This window comes from Stegostoma tigrinum, chromosome 9, assembly GCF_030684315.1.
Source record: "Stegostoma tigrinum isolate sSteTig4 chromosome 9, sSteTig4.hap1, whole genome shotgun sequence".
In the NCBI taxonomy this organism is placed as follows: Eukaryota; Metazoa; Chordata; class Chondrichthyes; order Orectolobiformes; family Stegostomatidae; genus Stegostoma; species Stegostoma tigrinum.
Genome location: NC_081362.1, coordinates 46,340,838 through 46,357,450, shown reverse-complemented (window position 1 = coordinate 46,357,450; position 16,613 = coordinate 46,340,838). Strand labels below are relative to the sequence as shown.

Below are 16,613 nucleotides of genomic sequence, written 5' to 3'. Positions count from 1 at the left end.
AGATGCAAATGCATGGAAATAAGATAGTCACCGTGCAACACCATGGCTCTGAAATTGCAATTTAAAGCGTAAGGTGAAAATCACAGCAGTTTTTTTTGTTGAACATCTGATTTTTTTTCATTCACATCACATTTTCCCAACTTTCTCATTAGCATACATTCCACGCCGAGTAGGGAAAATTCCACTCATTGTTATAATGAGGAAACCGAGGATAAAAGGTTTGTCCTCTTCAAGATCCTAAGGACTTCTGTCTTTCCACAAGAAAGTCTTCAGTACATCATCTTACACATCATCCACTCTACGTTGGAAGCTCTTGCTGTTATTTGCATTGCCATTTCTCCACTACTGTGGAAAGAGTGCATTTCACACCTATCAAAATCTGGCTAAGTTATAAATGTCTTTTGGATTCTCATCAATAATAGTCTCCATAATTCAAGATCAATGTTCAGATGAGCAGAGATTGAAGAAAAATGCGGCTTATAATGAAAGCTCTTCATAGCTGTGCCTCCAAGCAATTTCAATTCATGTCCGCTTGTAATTTGTCAATCACAAAGTGAATACTCAACTACTTCTCTAACTGGACTAATAGAAACAGGAATACTTTCATCTCAATGAATGGGCTGGTTTTGGGATGCATTCGGTGGAGGGGAAGAGCTGGGCTGGTTGTGTGGTGCAGTGGGGGGAGGGGACGAACTGGGCTGGTTTAGGGATGCGGTGGGGGAAGGGGAGATTTTGAAGCTGGTGAAGTCCCACCAGCTTCAAAATCTCCCCTTGCCCCACCGCATCCCAAAACCAGCCCAGTTCGTCCCCTCCCCCCACTGCACCACACAACCAGCCCAGCTCTTCCCCTCCATCCACTGCATCCCAAAACCAGTCCAACCTGTCTCTGCCTCCCTAACCTGTTCTTCCTCTCACCCATCCCTTCCTCCCACCCCAAGCCGCACCTCCATCTCCTACCTACTCACCTCATCCCACCTCCTTGACCTGTCCGTCTTCTGTGGACTGACCTATCCCCTCCCCACCTCCCCACCTATACTCATACTCTCCTCTCCACCTATCTTCTTTTCTCTCCATCTTCGGTCCGCCTCCCTCTCTCTCCCTATTTATTCCAGAACCCTCACCCCATCCCCCTCTCTGATGAAGGGTCTAGGCCCGAAACGTCAGCTTTTGTGCTCCTGAGATGCTGTTGGGCCTGCTGTGTTCATCCAGCCTCACATTTTATTATCTTACTTTCATCTCAAGTTCCTTTGCTTGGCAACCTCAAATGGAAGGAATTGTTCTTGTGCATCTCCAATGATACTTATTATGTATTCAAAAGCTCAGGAAGACAAAAGAAAAAGAAAGGAATTAGTTGTGGCAATGTAACAATCATTATAATCTCTTTTCTCGTTGTTCAGTTATTTATGGAGAAAGGACCACATGTCTGTCAGAAATGCTTTAATACTGTATCTAGCCTTTTCCAGTCTCTTCAACTCTTAACTTCACTGATAGCCTCTCCATTGGTCATTTCAAAATTTGTGACTGGCCTTTTCCTTTGTTATTTTTAAATCTTTTCTACAAGGAAAGATAAACCAAATCTGTGAATTGCTGAAAGTCTCATTTGGGTGTAGTCCATTTGGTGAGAATGATAAGAAGACAGATGTGTCATATTGCATAGGGATTGGAATGAGTAGCAGTGGTGGATAGGTAAATTAGGAGATGAGAAACGTAAATTCAACATTTGTGGCAGAGTGGGCAGCAGTCTTGGTTAACTAGCAGGTAACATTAGAGCATTGGTGAAGTGTGAGGGATGAGGTTATGAATGCTGCATGTTGCAAGGTATGGTAACATTACTAGCCAAAAAGTAACATTACTAGACTAATACTCTAAAGGTCTGGAAGAATGATCCACAGAAATGAGTCCTAATCCCACCATGAAAAGTAAAACTTAAATTCAATTAATTAAATGAATCTGGAATAACTAACTAGTATCAGGTTTGATGAGTGCAAAACTATTGGATTGTTGTAGAAATCCATCTGGTTTACCTTTGTCCTTTCGGGAAGGAAATCGCCATCCCATCTTGTGACTGAAATAACTCCAAAGAGGCCGGTATCCCATCACCAAGTCATCTTTTATTTACATGTGGAGAGCCCTTGAGACTGATCCAGCTTCCTCAGAGTCAGGTCTCGAGTGAACCAAACCTCTGACAGCTCCTTTGATAGTCACTGGACCTTCCTGAAAAGCTTCCGAGCATTTTATTAGGATGTCGCCCCATCAAGCTTGGGCCCTGAGTCTTTAACTACATTCAGTGGTAACTGAATCAGCTGCTTCTCACAGGAGACCTGAACCAAAGTTGTACCCTTAATTGGTAAAGGTTCCCCAGTATATGTTCTCAGTCTAGCTGTGGTCTTGCTTAAGCTTAAAACTTGGAATCCAGAGTTAATTTTGTTAAAGATAATAAAATGTGAGGCTGGATGAACACAGCAGGCCCAGCAGCATCTCAGGAGCACAAAAGCTGACGTTTCGGGCCTAGACCCTTCATCAGAGCAGGGTCTAGGCCCGAAACGTCAGCTTTTGTGCCCCTGAGATGCTGCTGGGCCTGCTGTGTTCATCCAGCCTCACGTTTTATTATCTTGGATTCACCAGCATCTGCAGTTCCCATTATCACTTAATTTTGTTAAAGACTGGTGATCCTGTGATCACTGAAATGGCTGCGTTGGTGTTGCCCTCCATTAGAACCAAGTGACGTTTAACCAGACATTTAGTTTGATTGGTTCTGATTTGAATGTTGCTAAGCAATTCAACTGTTCCAAACCAGGTGTAGGTGGATTTTCCAGGGTGTGCAGTCTCCTGGATACTGGCCTATGAGTTCTCTTACTCAATTTAGATCTAGTAGGACTGTTGCTGTCTCAAGTTCACACACAAACAGCAACTACAATGGCTTGCCCACCTGGATCCTGAAGAAAATTTTAATTGTTTGTCCAAGGCTTAGCTTTGTTTTGGGGTTTTGTTGTGTGCTGACCTAGAATCCCTTGTTCAGAATATGTCCTGAATGAGGCTATACATTTGCCTTCATTCAAGTGGTGTTCCCCAAGCTTCCTTGGACTGCTGAGAGTGTCACTTCCATCAGAATACCCTTCAATTTATATGCTGCACTTGTCACATTATGCAATGAAAAAGTCAGTTGTAGTGCCTTTGAAGTCCACTTGGTGTTCAGCTTGTAGACGTTTTTGCATGGTTCCTTCATTAATCCCACTCTTGTCATCACTGAAATAACTCCACAGAGGCCAGTTTCCCATCACCAAGTCACCCTTTATTTACACGTGGAGAATCCTTGACACTGATCCAGCTTCATCAGAACACCTGACACTCCTGTTTATATCTGTGAACTAGGGCTCCCTGAATGGACCAAATTAATAAACCCCAATTAGGGAATTCATAATCTGTGCGATTGACCCAGCTGATCTCATCACAAATACTACAGTGACTCCAGACCCACAGCAACAGAATTAGCTGAAAATTGTCATCTGAAATAGTCGAATTAGACACTCATGTATTCAAGGTGTTGGCTTGTTATCACCTTACAAGATAGCAGTGGAGTAGGGAGTTGAGCCCAGAGATTGTCTGCTCCCATCAGCTTTCTTTTCTTTCTTATTTTTCACTTTTGTTCTTTTTCTTTTTTTTTATAATTTTTTAAAAATGTGGAGAATTGTGGGTGAAGGAGGCCTGCAGCAGCAGTGGCAGCAATGCCAGGAGAAGCCTGACATGGCTCCACTCCAGCCTAAGGTTTCCTGGTGAGTGAGGAGCAGGTCCCAGGCTGACACCCCTGGCCTGAAATCATAGGTTGGGCCGAGGCTCCAGGTCCTCAGCTAGGCTCGGTACCTGAAAGTGAAGAAACAGCGATCCCCGCCAGGTGTGGTAGTCATGTCCCAGTGTGGAGGTCTTCTTCATCTTCAGCTTCCAGGTATTCCAGCTGCCCAGCAGGTGGTCTTGGCCTGGCATGGTGGACTTCTTTGGTGGAGGCTTCTGGCTTAATATTTCAGCAGCTCAACATGGCATTCTCATCCCAGAATGGCAGTCTTGTCCCAGCTGCATCTTCGGAGTTTTCTATTGTTCCTTAATTAGTTTTTCCCCAACTCCAGGAGCCGTCAACTGAACTGTGATGAACATTGTCTTAATTTTACTTTTTTTTTAATTATCTTTGACTTCTGTCATTAATTATAGATGCCATGGTAGGGTGACCTATAAAACTTTTCACTGTATTTTCCATGTAAATACACATGTGACAATAAATTACTATTTCATTCTCAAAGATCAGTTTATAGGGATGGTCAATAAAGGCTTGCCTGATCATCAATGCCAAAATCTCTTGAATTAATTTCACAACAAAGGCTTATGCTCCATGAAAACACTGCCATTCCTCTTAGGCAGTGCCTCAGCAATCCAAGCGATATATCGGACAACAAATTGCTGGAATCCTGTGCGCCCGTTTGAATGCTAGTAATCACAACATACTGATAGTCTGAGCTTGCCTGGTAGCCAGCTAAGCTTGCACAAGAATAACCTGAGCCTGCACAAAACCAGTTTGAGCTTCTGCTGCAGCACTCAGCCAAACAATAGCTTCTGTTTGTGCTGCAGTGGAAGCTGAGACATTTCCAATTAAGATTGAATCATGAATGGGTCTGCAAGTGTTTTGATAGAGTTGATGACCACATATATTGTTCATATTTCATAGTTCAAGGTCAGTACAAACATTTGTGCTAAGTTAGTGTCAGACTCCTCCATGCATTTCCACTTTGACCACAGACCAGCACAGTGTTTGAGAAACTTGAACCATCCTCTCTCCAGATGCATATTTAGTCACATTTCTTCCTGTGATACTCCTTTAACCAGCCACTTCCAGCACTTTCTATACTCAGAATGCACCTCCTCCGTTAAAAGGTGTAGGTTAATTTAAAGTATTGCAGGTATCTCTAAGTGGTACAAGCCTTACAGTAACTTACATCCCTGCTGAGATATGGAGACATTCAAAAGCATGTCTCATTCTGATGTTGTACTACCATTATTTGAATGAGTAGGCAGCACAGGTTTTGCCTTTGCCTTTGCCTTCATTGGAAAGCTATCACATTTTGCTCCCACATGTCAGTAGCAATTCAAAACTCTGACTTCACTTCCTTCTTCTGTGTAAGCTAATCATAGGCTACTTTTTAAGCACAGGGAATAATTTCTATATTTTTGAATGCATATATCCAGAAGATTATGATGCATGGGATCCGCAAGACTTGTCCATGTGATTCAGAATTGACTTGCCCGTAGAAGGCAGAGGGTGGTGGTGGAAGAGTGTTTTTTTTAGCCGGAGGTCTATGAGTAGTGGTGTTCCACAGGGATCCATACTGGGATTGCTGCTGTTTGTGACAGATCCAAGTGACTTGAATAAAAATGTACAGGTTGTCAAAGGATACAGCAGAATATAGATCAGTTGCAGATATGGGCAGAGAAATGGCAGATGGAGTTTAATCTGGGTAAGTGTGAGGTGCTGCACTTTGGGAGATCAAATATTAAGGAAAAGTATACAGTTAATGGCAGGACGCTGAACAGCAGTGATGTACAAAGGGATCTGGGGGTTCAAGTCATAGCTCCCTGCAATTGGTCACGCAAGTAGATAGGGTGGTAAAGAAGACATATGGCATGCTTTCTCTTATTGGTTGGGAATTGCAGCTTTATAAGACTTTGGTTAGGCCACACTCAACAGTATTGTTTTCAATACTGGTTACCACATTACAGGAATGATGTGGAGGCTTGGAAGATGATGCAGAAGAGTTGTACCAGAATGCTGCCAGGATTAGAGAGTATGAGCTACAAGGAGAGGCTAGAAAACTCAGTTTGTTTTAACTTGAGCGATGGAGTCTGAGGGCAGACTTGATAGAAGTCTATAAAATTATGAGATTCATAGATAGGGTTGATATCCAAATCTTTTTCCCAGAGTTGCAAAGCCTAATACTAGGGGGCATGCATTTAAGGTGAGAATGAGAATGTTCAAAGGAGATGAGAGGGTCAGGTTTTTAACTCAGAGTGGTAGGAATCTGGAAAACACTGGCAGGGATGGTGGTGGAGGTAGATACAATAAGAGAATTTAAGGGACTTTTACATAAGGCCATGAATGTACAAGGAATGGAGGGGTATGGACCAAGAGCAGGCAGAAGGCTTTAGTTTAATAAGGCGTTAATGTTCGGCACAACGTTGCAGGCCCATTCCTATACTGTACTGTTTTATGTTGTGTTTTGTTTTGTTTATGTGAAAACATTAATTAGTTTAGTGATAAAATATTTTCATAAAAGGAGTTTATTTTAAACAAAATAAAACTTTAAACATATAAAGTTTTTTTTAATATGCACAATACTTTCTTGGGGATATGAGAGGGATAATAGAAATTGTAATGCTGATATTTGAATGAATATTAACACTGTTATTTGGATTGATTTGGCATGAGCACTGTATTAGTGGCTAGAGACTTGCCAATGCAAAATAAATTGGATTTTAATAATTTTGAGACAGTGAAACTTATAGTACCATACTCAGCAGCTGACCTTGTTTTACATCTGTAGACCATGAGAAAAAAACCCTCTGGTTATAGGTGTTCAATAGGTGTTATTTTAATTGCTGAGAATTCACAAAGTACAGGTAGGTTATCAGCAGCATTAAAATAAATGGTGATTGCAAACTGTAGGCTGACAAGTTAATGTTGTAGAATGGTAGACAGAAAAATGAATACAAATAGTGTAGAACTTCAACTTCAAAACATGGAAGTATTGAGAGGATAGAGAAGCTACTGTGTTCTGAATTACAAAGCTTAAATATCTGATGTTTTTTCAGAATGTTATGAAGTCAAAAAAAGTCTCAGAGATAGTTACAGAAACGATACCCTCGTGTGAAATGAGAAACAAGATGGGCAATGATCAAGAAAAGAATTTATCAGGTAACTTCCGAACAACACCTGTAAACCTAAAAGCATTATTGATATAATTGATGATTTTGGAGACTGATTGTGATGTAGCTGAATATGGATCATGTATAATGGAAAAAATTACATTACATTTGACATTTAAAAAATAAATTTTATTCATGTTTTTTACAGGAATTAAAACACTATGAGAGTACCTGATACCTTTTGTGGTACCTCTATAATCTTCTTTCATTGTTGGACACTTCCTTTCAACTTTGATTAATTACGCTTCTGCAAATTAATTTGGGACAGGTGTGATATTAGGACAATGACAGGCAGTTCTGATCTAGACAGCCCTCTCCCTATAATTATAAAACTTGTTCAACATAATATATACTCTCCTCAACCAATCCAAAATTAGGAGGCTGCCAGTGAATGGCAAAAATTGAAAACCCAGCTAGAGAAAATAATCTGGAAAATTTCTTCCTAATCTGTTATCTTTGATTTTTTTTTTGTTATCTATAGGCACCACAGGTGCCAGATATCTTTCTCATTCTTAGAAAGAGAATGTCAAGTGTTGTGGTTTCAGTAATACCATTTCACATCAAGCATGTCTCATCTATTAACACCTTCCATGTAGGTATTGAAAGTGTTGGCAGATTGACATTCAATCTGTTTGGCCACATGATGCAAACTCCTGTGGCTAGTAAGCCCTGGACTAGGGCTTGAACCAGCACCTTCTGGCTCTGACTTGTCTGGGTAATCAAAACTAGCACAGTTTTAATAGCTACTCTTTAATGTCCACCTCAACGAGACATTTTACATGGATCTCGTCACACAGTTCAAAATATAACCTTTGGAACTGCAACAGACTCTATTCCCTTCATTTTATACAACACTATCTGATCACACTGAAATCTGTGCTTTTCTAAAATGTGGAACCCCAAATCTTTTACCTTAATGTTAATAACTAATATTTTCAATACTGGGAGTTAGTCAAGTGACCTTCCTGTGCATTTTTGTCCAAAATCTTAGCATCTTCCAGCATGTGAGGAGACTAAAACAGGACACTATTCCAAGTAAGCTCTGATGAACGACTTGTATCTAAACAATATAACATTCCTTGTCTCGTACTTGTTTGTCCTTTGAATAACTCCAGCAGTCTATTTGTCCTTGCTATCACTTCACAATATTTCTGACATATCTTTTTAGATGTATTAGAGTCGGATTTTGTTTTTCTTTAACTACTTTCTGCTTGCAAGTTCAAGTTGTTGTTTGCACATGTTTAAACATTTACCTATTACTGTCAGCATCTGATACAGCAGGAGCAAACTTAAAATAATGAAGCATATTGAATATTCAACAGGAAGATGTTAGTAAGTGTATAGAGGAGCAGTGCTGAACATTTCTAATGGAAAAGATGATAGAATTACAGCAATGCTACTGAAGGCAACAAGATAACATCAGGCATGGTATACTACAGATTATGTGACTAAGGTTTGGCATCCACAATGATTGGATTGCAGAGGCAAGCAGTTGCTACTGAAACTTTGTGTCTGTAACTGATGACTGCGAGAGAGAAAACTAGCTTTAATGTAATGCCTTCCACAACCTTAGGATATCCTAAGATTTTACGCAATTATTTAATTACTTTTAAATCTAGTCACTGTCATAAAGTAGAGAAACTTTACAGCCAATTTGTACACAACAATATGCTACAAATGACAGGTAGCTGACCAGATAATCAGTTTATTGGTGATGTAGGTTTTAGAATATATATTTATCAGAACATGGGGAGCTGCTGCTTTCTTCCTTGATTTGAAGATTGGATTTTTCGACACATATGAAATGAGAAAGGCGGCTTTTGACTGAAATCCAATCCAAATGTCTGCAGCTCCAAAGTGCAACACTCCTGTAACTGCAGTGAAGCGTCATTCTGAATTATGCGTCAGTATTTGAAACTTAGTTGATCTGCTGTGTCATGTTCAGTCATCTGAATGAAGAGCCAGGTCACAGTGCTTCAGGTTTCTGTTGATTATTGACAAATAACCAGCTGATGGGACCTGGCAGGGAGGAGAGATAAACATCTGAGGCTATGATTCTTCCCACTTGCCTCCAAATAACTCTGCAAGTTAGTACTGCAAATGTTAGGTTGGTTTATACCAGACAGCATGATTTTAATGATTAAACTCCAGCATAACCCTACATTATTTGGGATTCCTCACCCTTTGATATTACTAATCTGTGTGTAAGAACATAATGCAGTCTTTAAAAAAGGGAGCGGCATTATTATTTAGCCATCAGAGCTTCTGTCAGGAAACAACAGACCACTCAGTTAACTTCTGTGGTGGGGCAACTAATGGAAGTAATTCTGAGGGACAGAATTAATCTGCACCTGGGGATGCAGGGATTAATGAAGAACAGTCAGTATGATTTTGTTAAGGGGAGGTCATGTTGACCAGCTTGATTGAATTTTTCAAAGTGTTGACCAGGTATGCAGATGAGAGCAACGTGTTTGGTTTGGCTTTCTCGGATTTAAACAAGGCTTTTGTTATGGTCAGCATGGTAGACTGATAGTAAAGATAAGAGCCCAGGGGATTCCAAGGAAATTGAGCTAATTAGATCCTGAATTAGTTGTGTGGCAGGAAACAGACAGTGAAGAAGGTCCTAGGCCTGAAATGTCAGCTTTCCTACTCCTTTGATGCTGCTTGGCCTGCTGTGTTAACCCAGCTCTACACCTTGTAACATCAGTGATGATTGAAAGGTGTTTTTACAGCTAGATGCCTCTACCTCGTGGTGTTCTGTAGTGATCAGATTTGGGACCATTGCTGTTTATGGTATATTTAAGCAATTTGGTCATGAATGTAAGAAGGTTGATCAGGAAGTTTGTAGATGATGTGAAACTTGGTAGGATGGTAAATAGCAAGAAGGATAGCCTTAGATTAAAGAAGGATATAGACAGTCTAGTCAGATGGGCTGATCAGTGGCAAATGGAATTCAGTCCAGAAAAGTGTGAGGTGATGCATTTGGGCAAGGCATAAAGGAAAAGAAACACATGATGAATGGTAGGACCCTGGGAAGAACTGAAAATCAGAGGGACATTAGTATACATGTCGATTCGTTCCTTAAGGTTTCCTCTAAATTTGTTGGAAATAAATGCTTTCTCTTAATGCTTGAATTTAAAATCTAATAGATTCAAATATCCCCCTTTCAAAGTGGTACAATAATTCATCATCATTTATTAAGTCAATGAATACTTGATATTTTTGGCAGAAGAATAAGTGGTTATTCATATTTTCCTTATTGTCATTTACTGTTTTCACTTTAATTTATTGGTTAATTATTAGAACGAAGTAATGGAATTTCCAGAAAAGCATTAGGACCAGTCCGGGTTCCAGTAAAAGGAGAAGAGCAACCATTGCCTTCAGAAGCAGTAGAAAAAAGGATACACCAAAGTGATGCAGTGGAGACCTGGCTGCAACACGCAAAAAAAGAAGCGGGCATTTCAGGCTCTGTTATGGTAAGTGCAGGAGAGCTGAATACCATTTTAAGTTAAATGTAGATATTAGAAACCAGATAAGAAATCCATTCATCTTATTTTTCTACTGTTTCTCAGAAAATTTAATTATTTTCTTCTTCATTTTCTTCTTTATTTTCTTGCTATCCTCTGTATAGTAGGTAGTTTGCATTTGATTTCTGAGATAATAAAAGCAAAGCTGTTTTGATCAGAACTTGAATGATTTCTCCTCATGTACCACAGGGCAGCTGCTTGACTGTGTTTCATCCACTACACGATTAACCATAACCTCTGTTTCTTCCTCCATTTTCAAAAGCTTCAGGCGTGATTTTATGCTGTTGCATCATCTTATCAAATAATGATATCCAGAAATTATTGTCAGTTTGTTTTTCTAGAATTTTATTGACTTGCATTCAAAGGTTGTAGACTCACTATTTGATGCCTGCATTTCTAGCATCTTAAGAAAAACAATATTAGGAAAGAACTGTCCTGATTTTAGTGATTTTTAAAACTCTGGAGTGTTATATCTATAAATGCTCTTTCTTTCTCTCTAACACGTTGTTAGTGTAGTCATTCAGTTCACTAGATTTTACAAACTCAGGCAGCACTGATAATTTCATCTGAGCCTTGCTCGAAAAAAAATTTCACTGTATCCAGCCTGTCCTAAACTAAAATCAAACTGATCAAACACAAATCCATATCCACGAACCTACTCACCTCAATAATTCATTTCTGGTTGACCATTTTCCATTTTGTTTGTCTTCCAGACAACTTAGTCACACGATCAGTTAGTGGAAGCAAGCTTTTTACCTTTTACAATAAGCATTTCAGAGAAACCTAGTCCTTAAAGGGACCATTATCCCAACATAAAATTGCATTGTTTCCTGCAAAAACTCTTGGGCTACCGGATCATTGAAGAAATAGTGAAAGAGCAGGCAGACCAGTTTATGTAATGCTACTAAACCAAGCCATATTTTTCTTGGTAGACCATTGTCCACAACTTGTCTCATCAGGTGTGCACAATGCCTCCATGCACTGTCCCCTCCTAATCCCATTCCCACCGACAATGGTGCATTTTCTTCACTCTTGCCATAGGCAGAAGTAATCACACTACCAGCACCTAATGCTGGCACCATTTTTAAAACTCAGCAGTGCACCAGCTCACACACTGCCAGCCAGGACTTTCCCTTCACTTAGGTGGCCCACTTCCCTGACTGACATGGATGTCTGAGTGACCAGAGACGAATACAGAGGGTGGTAGTAGAGGATTGTTATTCGGTTTGGAGATCTGTGACCTGCGGTGTGCCACAAGGATCATCGGTAGGTCCCCTATTGCTTGTCAGTTATATAAACAATTTGAATGAGAATATAGGAGGCATGGTTAGTATGATTGTGGATGACACTAAAATTGGTGGTATGATGGACAGTGAAGAAGGTTATCTAAAAGTACAATGAGATATTGATCAGCTGGGCCAATAGACCAGGGAGTGGCAGTTGTAGTTTAATTTAGATAAACGTGAAGTGTTGTGTTTTGGTAAGACAAACCAGAGTAGGACTTACACAGTTATTGGGAGGGCCCTGGGAACTATTGCTGAACAAAAGACTTAGGTGCAGGTACATAGTTTGTACAAAGTGGTGTCACAGGTAGACAGGATAGTGAAGAAGGCATTTTGCTTGCTTGACTTCATTGGTCAGGGCATTGAGTACAGGAGTAGGAATGTCATTTTAATGGCTGTACGAGACATTGGTAAGGCCACTTTGGAGTACTCTGTATAATTCTGGCCACTCTGCTATAGGAAGGATTTATTAAAATGGAAAGGGTACAGAGAAGATTTACAAGGATGTTGCCAGGACTGGAAGGTTTGAGTTGTAGGGAGAGACTGGATAGGCTGGGACATTTTCTTTTGGAGTGTAGGAGGCTGAGGGGTGACCTGACAGATGTTCATAAGATCATGAGAAGCACAGGCAAGGTGACTAGCCAAGGCCTTTTCCTAGGCTGGAGTAGTCCAAAACCAGAGGCTTTAGGTGTAAGGTGAGAGGGGAAAGCTTTAAAAGGGATCTGAGGGACAATGTTTTCACATAGAGGGTAGTGCGTATGTGGAATGAACTGCCAGAGGAAATGGTAGAGGTGAGTACGGTTACATTTAAAAGACATTTGGACAGGTTCATGGTTAGGAATGGTTAAGAGAGATATGAACCAAATGCAGGCAAATGGGACTAGTTCAGTTTAGGAAACCTAGTGGAAATGGATGGGTTGGGCTGAAGGGTCTGTTTCCATGCTGTATGTCTCAATGACTATATGACTGTATGATCTCTGTGCAGCTTCCTGACTGATTTACCACAATTCCGCAGACTGATTACACTGAACCTACATGACTGACTTTGCCTCAAGCCCCTGAACTTATAGCCGATGCTGCCCTTGACTTACTGTCTATCCTCTCATAGACGGTGGTCACCTTTTACTTGATTGAGCACTATCCCCTTAGACTTCGAGACATACCCATTTGCTCAAACAAATACTGGTGCATTGTGCAGGTATAAATTGCCTTTGTGCCATGCTGTAGAGCAACATGCCACTCCCTTGATTGATGACTATCGATAACCATGACAAGTGCCAGGCTTTATGTCTGCATTAATAGGCAAGGCAAGTTGGAAATGCTGTAAGCATTTAAGTATGTACAAAGTGAATGTGCACTGAGAAAGCAAGTGGGGAGCCCTGAGAAGCACCCTTGGGTGGATGCTTGACCCTGTGCAGAAAGAGGTCTCATGGCAGCATTACAATGATAGATGCCAGTGAACTCTAAAGTGCATCATTGAAATGGGAAACAGTATTATGTGTCAGAGATGTGCCACCCTCCTTAGATGGTGGGTCCAGATGGCCATTATGCATGTAATATGCCCTGAAGTAAGATTAGGTCATAATTATATTCTAATGCATGCAACGGATACAAATCAACCTCATTGCTAAAGAGTAAGATTCTCATCTCGCCACTCAAACTCTGATTGTAGGAAAACAGTAGCAACTGCCTTCAGGCTTTGAGAACTCGCATTACACAGTATCAACTATTGGTCTTCACTTTCAACTGTGTTTAGAGTCTTATTTAGAGTCATTGATCAGAGAACCTGACTTGTGTTGATACAATCAATCAACAGTCTCTGGAAAAGTGCAGTGTTTTATATTACTCCTTAAAAGCACCCATCTGTATTGTCACTATCGCATGATTCCACGAGTCGAGATTTGACATTCATACATTGGGACAGTCTGTTCTCTTATATTTCAGACATTGCATAATTGGATAATTCTTTGAACTATAGCTGCAATGCTATGAAGGAAGTTGAACTTTGAAGAACTTACTGATACATCCTGCTTCCAGGAAAGTCTCAGCATCATCTAGATGTTCTGAAGCACATCCTAGCTCAGTTCTTAAGAATTAATTGGGATTATTCAATTTGCTCATATGCAGACCATCAGCACAACTGAATCTTTGAGAGTTGATGTTGGCTTTAAAGATGTGGATTTAATTTACAGTTGCAATTTCCCCATCACCTGATATGTATGGCATGTCAGGCAAAATTTGGACATGTGTTTTTGTAATCCTGGCCCATAAAATGTTTCAGCGCTTTAATGTAGAAACATTTCCAAACAAGTAAGTGATCTGTCAGTAGAATTCCATGAGCCACTCATAAAAATTTGTCATTATACTCTGATGGGACTACCACCAGATGGACAGTTGCCCATTTGTCATTGACTGGTCTTTGAGGTCATCTCCATTTCCTCACTTTTACCTCATCTTTCAAATAATAACTTTCGGGTATTGGTTCTGACGCAGTTCCTGCATCGGCTCTTTGATATATGCTGTTCAATTCAGGAACTGTTTATTGCATTTCCATTAAAGAAGATGGGCTAAACATGTCAGTCTCATTCTCTTTACTTACATTCATTTTGTTTACATTGTGGAAATCATACCCAATAACATCTGTCTATAGATAGATAGATCTATCTATATGTCCTTTTTTATTGACTCTTCCTTTTACTATCTAATTTGATAGACCTTTCCGATTTTCTTTCCTGCCCTTAGAACATATTTCTATCTAACAATGGCACCTTAATAATGTTTCACAAAAAAGCTAATTGAGAGAGATCAAATGCACAACTGGCCCCAAAAGTTGTCCCCATGTCTCAATTTAATTTGCATGCATTGTTGTCGGGTTTATGCAGTCGGATCAGAGTGACAAGTTGCCACTGGTAGTGAATTATGGGGATTATATTTGAGGCAGATGTTCTACAGATTGGCCAATCCACTTCTGTCTTATCCTGAAAATGGGGAACAAAGAAAATGCAAGTTATTATGTTCAGTTTGACATGATGTCGCCCCAACTTAGATTTAGCATTGAACAGGGCTGCAAGTCAAACTTATTTGGCCTCTTTGGCTTTTTTCCTTTCACTGCACGTTATACATACTCATTGCACTATTGAAGGAATGCCCAATTTGGTATGCTGAAGTGTGGGTTCTTAGATGTGAAAAAATTAACTGTGGAGTTTAAACTAGATTCGCAGGGGGGTGGAATGCAGGAGGGAGGCAAATGCAAGGCTGGAAGGAGATACAGCAATCAGAAATAGCAAATTGAAGAGACAGGTCAAGACGTAACAGGACAGGGAGCAAAGAATGCCTGTTGGATTAAATTGTATCTATTTCAGTGCAATAGGGCTGGCAGGTAAGGCCTCTGAACTCAGGGCATGGATAGGTACACGGGACTGGGATATTATAGCCATTACAGATATGTGGCTAGGGGAGAGACTGGACTGTCAGCTTAATGTGCCAGAGTACAGGTGCTTTAAGCAGGACAGATGTGGAGGAAAGAGGGGAGGGGTAGTTGCATTTTTGATTAAGGCGGGTGTCACAGCAGTAGTGACAGTGAGGGAGCACTTTTGGACCAGTGACCATAGTTCTATTAATTTTAAAATAGTTATGGAGAAAGACAAAACTTGTCCACAGGTTCAAGGCCTAATTTGGGGCAAGGCGAATTATGATGAAATTAGACAGGAGCTTGCAGGTGTTGAATAGTTTATTTGCAAGCAAAGGGACCTCTGGCAAGTGGGAGGCCTTTAAGACTTTGAAAGCTAGAGTTCAAGATCTTTATGTTCCTGTGAGGGTGAAGGACAAGGTTGGCAGCAGTAGGGAATCCTGGATGACAAGAGACGTTGAGGCTTTGACTGATAAAAAGGAGGCGTGACTTGAGAGCAGGCAGCTGGGATCAAGGAAATCCCTGGACGTATACAGGGGATACAGGAGTTTACTGAAGAGGGAAATCGGGAGGGCGAAAAGGGGCATGAGATAAGCTTTGGCTGAGAAGATTAGGTTGAATCCAAAGAGATTCTTTAAGTATGTTAAAGGAAAAAGAATAAAAGGGAAAAAAGAATAGGACCCCTCAAGGACGAAAGTGCTCATGTATGTTTGGAACGACAAGAGTTGTGCGAGTTTCTCAATGAGTACTTCTCCTCTGTGTTTACCTTGGAGAAACACATGAAGACTTAGGAACTTGGGGAAGTTAGTGGCAATATCTTGTAGACAGTCCTTATCACAGTGCAGTTGGAAGTGTTAGAATGTACAAAGGTGGATAAATCTTCTGGTCCTGACCAGATATATGAAAAAACCCTGCAAGAGGCTAGGAAAGAAATTGCAGGGGTCGTGGCTGAAATATTTGCATCATTGTTGGCCACAGGTGAAGTCCCAGAAAACTGTAGGGTGGTGAATGTTATGTCCTTATTCAAGAAGGGCTGCAAATAAAAACCTGGGAGTTCTGGGCCAGTAGGTAGGTAAGTTACTTGAGAAAATACGGAGGGATAAGATATACATGCATTTGAAAAGATAAGGTTTGATGGGGAGTAGTCAGCATAGCTTTGTATGTGGGAAATCAAGCCTTACAAATTTGTTAGCGTTCTTTGATGAAGTGACCGGGAAGGCTGATGAGGGCAGGGCTGGAGACATGGTCTATATGGATTTCAGTAAGGCCTTTGATAAGGTTCCATATGGTAGGCTGCTCCGGAAAGTTAGATCACGTGGAATCTAGGGAGAGCCGCAAATTGGATGTAGAATTGGGTTGATGGTAGGAAACAGAGGGTATTACTGGAAGGATGCTTGTCTAGACTGGAGGCCTGTGACTCGTGGTGTG

General features: G+C 40.6%; 1 protein-coding gene across 4 annotated transcripts in view; it reads left to right on the top strand.

Annotated features, from left to right (window-relative positions):
• Positions 1–16,613, top strand: part of cfap36 (cilia and flagella associated protein 36) — a 102,551-nt gene that overhangs the window by 74,285 nt on the left and 11,653 nt on the right. For all 4 annotated transcript variants that reach the window (XR_007248149.2, XM_059648512.1, XM_048536682.2 and 1 more), the window contains 2 exons: positions 6,853–6,955; positions 10,270–10,442. Coding sequence is in view for 3 of the 4 variants with exons in the window: in XM_059648512.1 (XP_059504495.1) it covers positions 6,853–6,955; positions 10,270–10,442 (276 nt within the window). In the remaining variant the exon portion in view is untranslated. The remainder of the gene's footprint in view (positions 1–6,852; positions 6,956–10,269; positions 10,443–16,613) is intronic.